Source organism: Asparagus officinalis, chromosome 7, assembly GCF_001876935.1.
Source record: "Asparagus officinalis chromosome 7, Aspof.V1, whole genome shotgun sequence".
Classification (NCBI taxonomy): Eukaryota; Viridiplantae; Streptophyta; class Magnoliopsida; order Asparagales; family Asparagaceae; genus Asparagus; species Asparagus officinalis.
The window spans coordinates 21,123,192-21,136,945 of NC_033800.1; the positions used below are offsets into that span (position 1 = coordinate 21,123,192).

Consider the following 13,754-nt stretch of genomic DNA (forward strand, 5'->3'; position numbering starts at 1 on the left):
GAACTCCAGTGTCTCTTGCAATTGGAAGACCTTATTATCTGCCCAATTCAGTTCTTTTCTTGTTTTCTGTAGAGCTCATCTTCTCCATTCCTCCTTGCTTTTGGTAGGTTGAATTAATTGTCCATCACTTAGTTTTGGGGGTCTGAAATTTACCCTAAAATAATTGTCCATCACTTTGTTTTAGAGGATGTTTGGTCTTCAATCATCATCCATTCATGATAAATTTTCAAAGGGAAAAAGAAACACTACATATGTGTCGTTTACCCGTCCGTATCTTTACTTTTTTTTACGTCCTCCCTTGTTGGCCGTCAGCTCCTTTCTTGCTTTTCTTGACTAATTTAAGCATATTTGGACACCCCTATGCTTTTCCAAAATCCAATACATATGCTGAGTGCAGGAGGTATCTTTGATACTTGAATTGCATATATTACGTTCTAACGAGTACAGTCAAGTCCCACTTAGAAAACCCTCCAGGTGTCACTAGGACCGAATCCCATTAGCATTAATGTGCTTCTTCATTCTCAAGCTCATACTAGGATTGAAGCCCTTAATGTGCTTCCTCATTGTACAAGCACATTGCTGGCTGTAAATTTCACAGCTACCTTTTACAAAATGTCTGTTATTTTATGTGCTTTATTCTGATCCATGGCTTTCATTTTAGCAGAAACACACTAATCCTATCCAATCAGGAGCTCTTAAAATCTTAACAATTTGTTGAAAGATAAGAAGCATGTATAAAATATGCTTAAGTACTAGTCTTAGATATAGCTCAGACTCCGTGCAAATTCTATACGTTTTTGTTTCTGGAATCATGATGAAAAGCTTGTTTCTTATCCAATGAAAATTGCATCTATGGCTTATTAATACCGCAATGTATTATTTAAAACTGTATTGCTACTTAGAATATGAAGCTTATTTATTAGACCATATGATTCAAATTCTATGATGTGCAAACATGTTAGTAGTTAAAATAGGGCACACATACTTGCTCAATATGTGTTGGATAAATAACACATGTTACGTTCAGGCATGATAAACAATATGTAGCACATCACTTCTATTATGAAACTGTATTGTTTTGTGCATGCATGTTGTGTATCTTTATTAGGATTTGTTGTGCATGGGTGTGTTCTGTCCATATCTGTATCAGTGTGTGTAATAGTAGTTTATGTTTGTCAATATCAGGTTCATGACAAATTGAATTTAGAAATTTTATTCCACCTGAATATGCATGCTTGTGCAGATGTGCATGCATGTTTGTGGAGATATGTTGGTGTCTATGCATGTGTCTGCGTGCGTTTGTGCAAGAATTAGACTGTGCAAATTCTTGAATGGTGTTTGTCATTGCTGATAATGTGTTGGAATTCTGGAATTGCAGTCGAACATTGGGAAATTCTGGTTCCGCAATTACATACTACAAAGAGAGCGCAGATTTTCTCTCCAAGTTGCCTCCAAAAGATCTGGAGGTTATTCTTTAAGTTTTAGTTCCTTGCTCATAACTTCTTTATAAATTTGAAAGCATCAACTAAGAGAAGATTGCTTTGCCATTATGAATTTACCAGGTGGTGCATACACTGTCTGTTTCACTAAATAAAATTGGAGATCTTAAGTACTATGACGGAGACCTTCAATCTGCTAAATTTTATTATACACGTGCTTTAGATGTTCGTCGGAACGCAGTCAAAGAGAACACAAATGCCTCTTCACAGGTTAGTAGGCCTTGTCCTTTTTCCCGTTTGCATTTTTTTTTTCTCTTCAAAAGTTTGGAATGTATGATAATCTACATGCTAGCATGATAAAACTGACAAATCATGATTTCGAAAAGGTTTAGTCATTAAGATCACAAACGAGAAATATCATTGTGCTACCTTAGCTTGAAGTGAACTCTTAACCTTCTTGATTTTTATTGAGCTACCTTTTTACATGTAAAACATTATTCATAAATTTGAACTTTTTGTTCATATTGGTGTCATGTCAAACACAGGAGATACATCATATACTCCCTTTAAAAGAGGGAGTTGTGGAATAACTTTTCATGGACTATATTACCCCTATTCTTTTTTGATATTATATTCTAATCATAAATTAACTAAATTAATTATCACTATTAATTAAACATATTACTTTTCACTTCAATTTTGTCTAACTTGACCCTAAAACTTTCAATGTTATTATAAAACTCTCATATTAATTATTAATAATACATAATACTATATTGATAGACAATTGCAAGTTAATAAATTATTTTGGAATGAATATAAAATATAGAATTGTCCTAAAATTATATAGTGGCACTCACATAGGAAAAGTATAAAGAGTATTCTTGAGTACATAAGTAAAAACATGCAATTTTAGAAAATATTAGGATATCTAAGTGCATTAAGATATAAGTGGAGAGGTATATGAGTGTAACTTCCGTAAGTTGTAAGCTATTTATGTTTAATTAAGCCTATAAAGATTTGAATCCTTTGTTAAACACAAGCAATAGTATGTGATCCCTTTGATAAATAATATACATCATATAATATGAGGTAAGAGGTTTAGCTTATATTTATATAGTACAGAAGATGTGGAAAATTTTAAGCATCATATTTTGAATAATTCTCAAGATTTTGAATTATAAATAAAATTATATACTTTGCTTAGAATCATACTCCCTTTAAAAGAGGAAGTTGTAGAAAAAACTTTCTATGGACTATATTACCCCTATTTTTTAAATATTATATTTTAATCCTAACTAAACTAAATTAATTATTATTGTTAATTAATCATATTATATGCCACTTCAAGTTTGTCTTGGCCTCTAAAACTTCCAATGTTATTGTAAAACTCTCATATTAATTATTAGTAATGTCTAATAATATATTAATAGACAATTACATGTTAATAAATTATTAATGGAAAGAGTAGAAAATAAAGAATTATCCTAAAATTATCATTATATTCATATAGGAAAATTATAAATGTATTTTTGCGTATAGAAGGTACAGACATGTAATTTTAAAAAATTAGGATATTTAAGTGCAGAAAGATACAAGTGGATGTATGTAATTGAAACTTTTATAAATTGAAAGATATTTAATTTAATTAAGCCAATAAAGATTTAAAGCCTTTGTTAACCAAAAGTAGTAGTATGTGATCCCTTTGATAAATAATATTCATCATATAATATGAGGCCAGAGGGTTAGCTTATATTTATATACTAGAGGAAATATGAAAAAATTACAACATTATATTTTGAATAATCTTAAGATTTTGAATTATTTCTAAATTTATATACTTTACTTAGAAAAGAAGAGGATTTCGAATGACTACTACAAAGTGTTGGTCATCATATAAATAATGGACAAATAAAATCCATGATATTGGATTGCAATAATCGGGGTTAAGTAAAAAATATATGGGTGTTATATGAGATACTGCTCATACATAATATAATATTTTAATCTATAATCTCAGATATTGATGAATTTTCAACATAAGAATTTGTGTCAAGATATATGCTTGAGATTTGGGAGACCTGGGAGTGGAGAGATTTGGGATATGAATTGTGGCTTTTGTGACTTGTGTTTTAGTTTTGGTTTCCAAACACGACCTAATGCCAAGCCCACAATCAAATTAAAAATGACTCGATTTTGTTATATCATCCAATATTTTCGATAATGATCAATATATGAGAAAAATCCTCAAAAAATAATAATATAAAACCATAAATATTATTAAGATAAAGTGTTTAACCTTTGATATCAGTCGATAGAGTGATATAATGGTCAGTTTTTCACATATTGCCTATAAGAGCAATATTTAAAGGTAATTTAGATATCATTTCATTGATTTTAAATCTCCAATAATTCTATATTATTCCCTTAAAATTTTAAAATTGCTTATAATTTAGGTACTAATATAGAATTATAAAATATTTGAGCTAAATTTAAAAGAATAGTTAATTCTTTGAAAACTCTCTAAAGTATGGGGAATGTTTCAAAAAAACCACTCAACTAATTAATTTAATTTGACAGAGCCTCCTAACTATAGAGGTGTTGTAGATAACCACTCTCAACTTTGATGCGATTTTAGAAAACACCCTTCGACTTAGCTTGTCTTATAAAAACTCTTCTGGTCTTTTACACGTCTCTTAACAAACCCCCTTAATGTAAAAGACTTTAATAAGAGATTTTGTCAAAATACCCTATTAAAGAAAGCCATTTTAGTTAAAAGAAACTCTCAACTATTAATAAAAGGATTACGACCAATTTACAAATCATTTTACCTCTAAATCTTCACTTTTTCTTTCATCTAGCAAAAAATCAAGCTAATTCTTTTATGGTTGAGGGATATTTTGGTCTTTCCAAGTCAAGTACTTATCACATAATGAATTCGACTCAATGATATTAGTTTTGAGGGGTTAATTGAGAAAATTTTATAGGGTTAAATCAAAATTTTAAAGTTGAGATAGATTAACTATAACACCCCAAATTTGACGAACAAATATTTACTCATTTCAAGTAGTTGAGGGGGGGGGGAGGGGGGGGTTAACATTTCCCCCATAGTTGAGGGGAAGTTTTCTAAAATTAACCCTTAAACAAAGCACAATTTAAGACACATGTGATATCAATCTTAGAAGAGTGGATTTTATAGCAAGTTTATCAGTATATCTGAAAATATTTGACTATAAAATTTGCAGAGAGAAATTTAATCTTTATTTGGGATGACTATGTGATCCTTATGGTTCTCCTTATTTTTTATGATTTGTAATAAATTATTTAACAAAATAAATTAAGTTGTTCATTTTATATGTCTCACCTTTATAAAGCATACAGTTTGGATATGAGTGTTATTATATTCTTTTAACTATTTAGCTTAAATTTTTGGATATTATTCAATATTGGATAGATCTATATTATTTTATTAAAATACAATCCATATGTGTACAAAATATGTTTAAATCATTCTCAAATTATATTTTATAGTTTTCTAAAATTAGAGAGTAATCATTTTGACAAATTAATTAAACAGTTGAGAAGATGTAGGAATATTATAATATTAGATTTTGGAATTGATCACATAATTTATATTTTCTTTCTTGATTGAATTTGCACATTATAACTTTAAAATTTCTATAGAAAAGTTTTTGAATATCTATAATACTCGGTCGCTAGATAATAGAAAGTGGAAGTAGACAATAGGTGTGAGTGATTTCTTTATAATTAAACAAAATCCTCTATGATCAGATAAACCTATCATTTTACGTTGATGAATTCAAGATTTATTTTTTATTAATAATAATAGTTTTTTAGATATTGGTGCTTACGTCATTAATATTTTATAATTATAATTCCAAATCATTAAATTGCTCTTAGAACATTAAAATTTTAAGACTTTAAACCTCACTAATTATGTGTAAGGTAAAGTGTTGAAACCAACAAGATTTTATATATTAAAATATCTGAAACTTTTTAATATATTATGATAATCATAAACTTTTTTGCAACTATGTTATAGTAAATTCATAAACTAAAAATCAACAATTATAATATTTGACCACGTGCATTGCACGTGCATTCTACCTAGTGCATAAAAAATGTATAACACAGAGAAGGATAATAGATTATAGCGAAATAACCTCTAGCCCCTTGAGCTACCCCTCGGCCCCCGACACACATCTCAAAAAAAAAAAAAGAATAAAAGACACTCGGAAAAAAACTAATGCCTCATCCCCTAGTAGCCCTCGTCCGGACAATTTCTCGAAAAGCTCTCAAACACACTTAGCCACATCATCACCTTCAACCTCTCATTTGCTCTCATGACTCTGTGAACTCTCTTCTTGTCACGCCCCGGGCCTACGGGCCTGTTAGCGCATGCAAGCCGTGACACCTACCGAGAACAACTCGATGTTGGCTAAAATCTATTATCAAAATGTTAGCACTAGTTGTTCTTGGACCTTGGGTTTTTCTCTATTTAAATTACTAATATTTCTTCACACTAGTCCATGTGGGATTAAAGTGTGGGTGTCACAATCGTCCCACCTTACAACGACGATATTCTCGTCGTCAAAACATGATAATTGGCATATCCTAATGTCATTGCCAGGCGATGTGGACTCTAGAGATGGCTTCTACAGGCTCTAGAGGTGGTTCTCACCGTATCCATACGGTGCAATACTTAGCTCCACACTTTCATCTGGTAACTGTTCTGATACCATATTACTGTCTTTCTTCTTCATAATTAATACTAGCGCACCCTAGGGAGACACACTAGGTCGAATAAAGCCTTTATCTAAAAGTTCTTACAATTGCACATTGAGCTCTCTCAATTCAGTTGGTGCCATGCGATAGGAAGCCTTAGAAATTAGACTTGTATCGGGTATTAAGTCAATTGAAAATTCAATCTCCCTATTTGGAGGCATTCCTCACATAAATCCTTCTTTAGAGATTACATGCCCAAGAAATGCTACTTACTCAAACCAGAATTCATATTTCTTAAGTTTTCGCGTACAATTGTTCTCTCTTTAATGTGTGCAGCACCTGTCTCAAGTGTTTTTCATGTTCTTCATTGTTTCTTGAATATATCAGAATATCGTCAATAAATACCACAACAAATCAATCTAAGAAAGGTTTAAATACCCTGTTCATAAGATCCATAAATACTGCAGGTGTATTTGTGAGCCCGAATGGTAAAACTAAAAATTCATAATGACCACAGCGGGTTCGAAATGCAGTTTTTGGCATATCTTCTAGCTTGATTTTTAACTGATAGTAACCAGAACGGAGATTAACTTTGGAAAATACTTGAACTCCTTGCAGTTGATCAAATAGATCATCAATTCTCGGTAATGAATACTTGTTCTGAATAGTTACTTTATTCAATTCATGGAAGTCAATACATAGTCTTATACTACCATCCTTTTTTACAAACAATATAGGCATACCCCATGGTGACATACTAGGCCGAATAAATCCTTTATCTAAAAATTCTTGCAGTTGTACCTTGAGCTCTCTTAACTCAGCAGGTGCCATTCGATAAGGAGCCTTAGAAATAAGACTCGTACCAGGAACTAGGTCAATTGAAAATTCAATCTCTCTATTTGGGGACATTCCTGGAAGTTCTTATGAAAATACCTCTGAAAATTCCCAGACAACTGGTATATCTTCTAGGCTTGGTTTTCCTTCATCGTTAATTTCAATCGAAGCTAAATAACTCATACATCCACTTCTCAGTGCCCGATAAGCTTTAAGGGCTGAGATGATTTTCAAGGGTTCTCGGGATTTACAACCCTCAAAACAGAATTCGAGTTGACCCGAAAATTTAAATATCACTTTCTTTTCTCGATACAAAATAGAAGCTTGATTTAAAGATAACCAATCCATCCCTAATATGATATCAAAATCATGCATTTCTAGCATTACTAATTCCGTTGGAAGCTCCTTGTCCAGAATATTAATTTTTTCCTTACAACCCTAATTTGGTACTAATATACTACCCTCGGGTGTACTAACAAATAATTCTTGTTGTAAGGTGTCACAAGGTAATTTCTTTGTCTTAACAAACTGTGCAACAATGAAAGAGTGCGACGCATCAAAATCAAAAAGTACTAAAAATACTCAAGCCTTGGCTTGAGGTTGCATGTTCCCACTGCTGGACTGGCCGGTCTTTAAGGTATTCTGATTCCTTTGTATTCTTGGGTAATTTATAATTTTATGATCTTTTTGCCAGCATTTGAGACAGACTCTAGGACTTCTCCAACAGTTCTTCGCTTCATGGCCGAGTATATGACAAATATCACATTTCACAACCTTTTTGTTCTGAAGCTGCTCCTCTCCACGCCCTACATTTTATTTCTTATTCCTCTAATTTTTATTTCTCCACTGTGATTATCTTGCCAAATTCGCTTTCTTGGATAGGAGTTGCTCACCTCATTCTTTGATTTCACATCTATCTCATTTTCTCAATTAACAAAGCCTTCTTTAATACTTCTTCATACATCGGGAGTTCAAATGCACTGACCGTCTTCCTGAAGTCCAATCGAAGCCTTTTTTCCAAAACGATGAGCTCTATCCTCTTCCTTTCCCAACAAGTGAGTAGCAAATTTTGACAGATAAGTGAACTCCTCATATTCTGCTACTGTCTTATCACCTTGCTCTAATTTTTAAAATTCTTGTTCTTTTTGCTTGCGGACCGTTGAGGGAAAATACTTTTCATAAAAGATATTTTTGAATTCATCCCATAATATCTTATACGCATTTCCCCCAACGTCCTGACTTGCATTTGCCACCATCCATAAGCACGATCTTTTAGCATGTAGACCGCATAATCAATCTTTTTCTCTTCAGGACATTTCATATATGTGAAGACTTTTTCCATTTCAGTGATCCAATGTTCAGCAATCATCGGATTAGTAGTTCCCTCAAAACTAGATGGACATAGTTTCTTAAATTCACTCATCCCGCTCCTTAATTTTGATTGTTCATTGTTCTGACTATTCATCTGATTGCGATCGATTTGGTCTTGCTGTCGGGTGACTATAGATGTCACTACGTGCAGCAATCCTATTTATGTGCTGTTGTCTACTTGGCTCTCAGAGGTTGACGCATGAGTTACTCTAGATCTCATTATCTTATTGTTTGATTGAGGTCGTTATCTTTGTGCGGAGGGGTTTGGTCATTATTCGTAGTCATATCTCCTTATAAATAATAAAATGTTGGAATCAACTATTGTACAAAAGATAAGTTATAAGATAGTCACAAATACACAAGTCAAGAAATTATAATTTCAATCATTGTTCAGCAACATAGCATAGATCAATAATTACAAGACAAAAGTACATTATTAATATTTAACGTTTTAGTTCATACACATATACAAGTATATGGGTTTACATATATACATGTTTCACCAAAAGAGTAGCTAAGGAACCCCATATACTGTTCTTACAAAATTATCCTACCATTTAAACTCTACATCGAAGAAGAAGAGCTACTGAAGCTAGACTCCTCTTCGTTTGGCTCGGTCTCCACCGAGTCCTGCATATACTCGGAGTCCGACATGAGATCAGGATCAATGTAAGAAGTCTCTCATCTATCCAAATCGAGATCCATACCTATAACCAAGCTATTCGACTCACTCTCTGAAAAAAAGTCCCTCGTTCACTAAAAATCTCGACCATCTGGGACTCTGTGTTAGAGGAGTCGGACGAAATCACGATAGAAATCACGATAATTTGTGAAGGTGAGGATTCAACTAGAATGACCTTCACTACTGGGTCCTCGTCCTCAGAATGATCAACCTCAGACTCTGATGAATCTATTAAAATAACCTCCACTGACTCGACTTCTGATGAGTCCAGTGTCACGTGGTCAACCACTATTAAGTCTGAGTCGGTCTCATCAGAAGTGTACTCTCAGTCTCTTAGGCTGGGTTTCTAGGAGTTGTCTACATAAATCATAGAGCTTGACTTGGTATATGATGAACTGGAAGATGAATTGGTTCCCGCCATCCTAAAAAAAGGGAAATCATCCATCAGAGCCCTAGGTTTTGACGTTAGAAGCTTTGTAGGGTGCATTAATATAGAATATATGCGCTAGCTGAGTGTTATCGTATGGATCTATTTTGTGAACTATATATCTATATATATTATGTATATACATGTATGCATACAAATATTTTATAGTGAAGCCTTTTAGGTTTGTTAAGGAGTGTTTAGATGTTGACTTTATTTTACTTTGTCCTTTTATTTCAGTGCAGTGTGACACCCTCATTTTAGTCCCACATGGAGTAGTGTGAAGAAATATTAGTGATTTAAATAGAAAAAACCTGAGGTCCTAGAATAACTAGTGCTAGTATTTTGACAGTGAATTTTAGCCAACATCGAGTTGCTCTCGGTGGATCTCACGTCTTGCACGCGCTAAAGAGCCTGTGGGCCCGGGGCGTGACAAATGGTATCAGAGCAGATGCCGCGGGAAGTGTGAAGCTAAGTGCTATATGGGACTAAGTGTTACACCACATGGATACGGTAGGAGCCACCTCTAGAGCCCATAGGAGTCACCTCTAGAGTCCACATTGTCTGGTAATGATATTTTGAATGTGTCAATTATCATGTCTTGATGAAGAAGACGTCGTCTTTGTAAGGTGGAGTAATTGTGACACCCCCACTTTAGTCCCATATGAACTAATGTAAAGAAATATTAGTGGTTTAAATAGAAAAAAGCCCAAGAACAACTAGTGATGACATTTTGACAGTGGATTTTAGCTAACATCGAGTTGCTCTCGGTGGGTCTCACGGCTTGCACACGCGAACGGACTCGTGGGTTTGGGGCATGATAAATGGTATCAAAACAGTTATCAGTCGGAAGCGTGGAGCTAAGTTATACGAGACTAAGTGCTATACTGCATGGATACAATGAAAGTCACCTCTAGCGTCCGTAGGAGCCACCTCTAGAGTCAATATCGCCTGACAATGACACTGGGATGTGCCAATTGTTATATCTTAACGACGAAGACGTCGTTTTTGTAAGGTGGGGGTAATTGTAACATCTCTATTTTAGTCTTACATGGACTAGTGTGAAGAAATATTAGTAGTTTAAATAGAAAAAAGTCCAAGGTCCAAGAACAACTAGTGATAGTATTTTAATAGTGGATTTTAGCCAATATCGAGTTGCTCTTGGTGGGTCTCACAGTTTGCACGCACGATCGCGCCTATGGGCCCGGGGTGTGACAAAACCTGGGACTCGATGTTGGAGGAGTCGGTCTAGTTCGAGAACATTGGTAGGAAAATACGTATAAGTTATCATGGGATGAATTCAAAAAGATCTTTATGAAAAGTATTTTCCCTCAACGGTCCGCAAGCAAAAAGAACAATAATTTTAAAAATTAGAGCAAGGTGATAAGACAGTAATGGAATATGAGGAGGAGTTTACTTATCTGTCAAAATTTTCTACTCACTTGTTGGAGAAGGAAGAGGATAGAGCTCATGGCTTTGGAAAAAGGGCTTCGATCGGACATCAGGAAGACGATCAGTGCATTTGAACTCCCGACGTATGGAGAAGTATTAAAGAAGGCTTTGTTAATTGAGAAAAATGAGATAGATGCGAAATCAAAGAATAAGGTGAGCAACTCCTATTCAAGAAAGCGGATTTGGCAAGATAATCACAGTGAAGAAATAAAAATTGGAGGAATTAAAAATAAAATGTAGGGCGTAGAGAGGAGCAGCTTCAGAACCAAAAGGTTATGAAATGTGATATTTGTCATATACTCGGCCATGAAGCGAAGAACTGTTGGAGAAGTACTGGAGCCTGTCTCAAATGCGAGCAAAAAGATCATAAAATTATAAATTGCCCAAGAATACAAAGGAATCAGAATACCTTAAAGACCGGCCAATCCAGCAGTAGGAATAGGCAACCTCAAGCCAAGGCTCGAGTATATTCCTTGACTGAAAAGGAACCTGAAGCTGACAAAAATTTAAATTTCCGGGTCAACTCGAATTTTGTTTTGAGGGTTATAAATCCTGAGAACCTTTGAAAATCATCTCAGCCCTTAAAGCCTATCGGGCACTGAGAAGTGGATGTATGAGTTATTTAGCTTCGGTTGAAATTAACGATGAAGAAAAACCAAGCCTAGAAGAGATGCCAGTTGTCCGGGAATTTTTAGGGGTATTTTCGGAAGAACTTCCACGAATGCCTCCAGATAGGGAGATTGAATTTTTAATTGACTTAATACCCAATACAAGTTTAATTTCTAAGGTTCCCTATCGCATGATACCAGCTGAATTGAGAGAGCTCAAAGTGCAATTGCAAGAACTTTTAGATAAATGCTTCATTCAGCTTAGTGTGTCTCCCTGGAGTGCGCCAATATTATTTGTAAAGAAAAAAAACGGTAGTATGAGATTATGTATTGACTTTCGTGAATTGAATAAGGTAACCATTCGGAACAAGTATCCATTACCAAGAATTAACGATCTATTTGATTAACTAGAAGGAGTTCAAGTATTTTCGAAGATTGATCTCCGTTCTGGTTATTATCAGTTAAAGATCAAACCAAAGGAAAATTACATTTCGAACCCGCTATGGTCATTATGAATTTCTAGTATTACCATTCGGGCTCACAAATGCACCTACCACATTTATGGACCTTATGAATAGAATGTTTAAACCTTTCTTGGATCGGTTTGTTGTGGTATTTTTTGATGACATCCTGATTTACTCGGGAAGCAAAGATGAGCATGAAGAACACCTGAGATGTCTATTGCAAACATTAAAGAGAGAAATTATATGCGAAATTTAAAAAATGTGAGTTTTGATTGGAGAAAGTAACGTTCCTTGGACATGTAATCTCTAATGAAGGGATTTTTGTGAACCCCCGAAAAGATAAAAGCTATAAACATAAAAAACGCATTTCATCGTTCCTCACCGCCTCTCCATTTCGGTGTTTCTCACCGCCTCATAGTAGGATAAAAGGAAGGAAAATGGAAGAAATTAGGGTTAAAAAAAGAGAGAAGAAGAAGAGAAAGAAGAAGATAGTGAAAAAGGGGAAAGTAGAATATTACCCTAAATTCAAATCAATCCAAGGTATAAACCCTTCTCCTTCTTGTTTTTCTTTGATTTTAAGGAATTGATCTTTGATTTTTCGAGAAATTGAGGGGAAAAAATACGTACCTAACCACGAGGACCTCGTTGTCGATCCCCAGCCGCCAACGAGCCTCATGGTTGAGAGGCCACCTAAAGGTGGGGTAGGAGGCACGCGCAGGCCACGTTTGAATAGTTGCGAAAGTTTATTAGTTTGTCTATAGGTACAAAAGATAAAAAGGGAATGAAAATGTTCTTGTAGACCCCTATTACTTTGTTGATTGTAACCAGATCCAAAAGATCCAAGCTTAGTTATAAATTAAGCTAGAAATTAATTGGAAACCCTTGAACTGCGCCATATATTAATAATAAATTCAAATTTATTTAAATAATATCATAGAAAATTATGGTAAATTGCTAAAATTAGCAAGAAAGCCTATGTGTACCTTATTTTTTTCAGATCCGAGATAGCAATGTGATAATCCAAATTTTGGTTGTGGGCATGGTTAAGAAGTGTTTATTTGGAAAGTCGACTCCAGTGGTATTATGTACAGCAAAAAGAATGTTTTGCGTTGTAAATATTTATAACGGTAAGGTTGTGGAATGTAAATAACGATTATACGTATATATTATAGTTTTTTTTGAGCTACTATCTTCAGCAGGCTTATGTATATGTTTTGAGTTAAAATACGTGATATAAAGTATCAGGTTTGACTCTTGCACGGGACTTGTCTTGTTCTTGGGTCGTCGTTGTCTCGTAACCCGTATTTGTGAACTTCCGCTATAGTCTTCGGGGCGTGATAGTAAGAAATTGTGACACCTCCACTTTAGTCCCACATGGACTAGTGTAAAAAAATATTAGTGGTTTAAATAGAAAAAAACCTAATGTTTAAGAACAACTAGTGCTAGTATTTTAGCAGTGGGTTTTAGCCAATATCGAGTTACTTTCTCGGGGCGTAAGATGGTATTGGAGCCCTAGGTTTCGACGTTAGAAGCTTTGCAGGGTGCGTTAGCATAGAATATATGCGCTAGCTGAGTGTTATCGTATGGATCGATTTTGTGAATTATATATTTATATATTTTATGTATATACATGTATGCATACAAATATCTTATAGTGAAGCCTTTTAGGTTTGTTAAGGAGTGTTTAGATGTTGACTTATTTACTTTGTCCTTTTGTTTCAGTGCACTGATGGA

The 13,754-nt window shown here is 34.2% G+C and overlaps 1 protein-coding gene across 2 annotated transcripts in view; it reads left to right on the top strand.

Annotated features, from left to right (window-relative positions):
• Window positions 1-13,754, top strand: part of LOC109848314 — a 29,033-nt gene that overhangs the window by 5,399 nt on the left and 9,880 nt on the right. For both annotated transcript variants that reach the window (XM_020417756.1, XM_020417757.1), the window contains exons 5-6: window positions 1,379-1,466; window positions 1,563-1,709. In XM_020417756.1, the coding sequence (XP_020273345.1) occupies window positions 1,379-1,466; window positions 1,563-1,709 (235 nt within the window). The remainder of the gene's footprint in view (window positions 1-1,378; window positions 1,467-1,562; window positions 1,710-13,754) is intronic.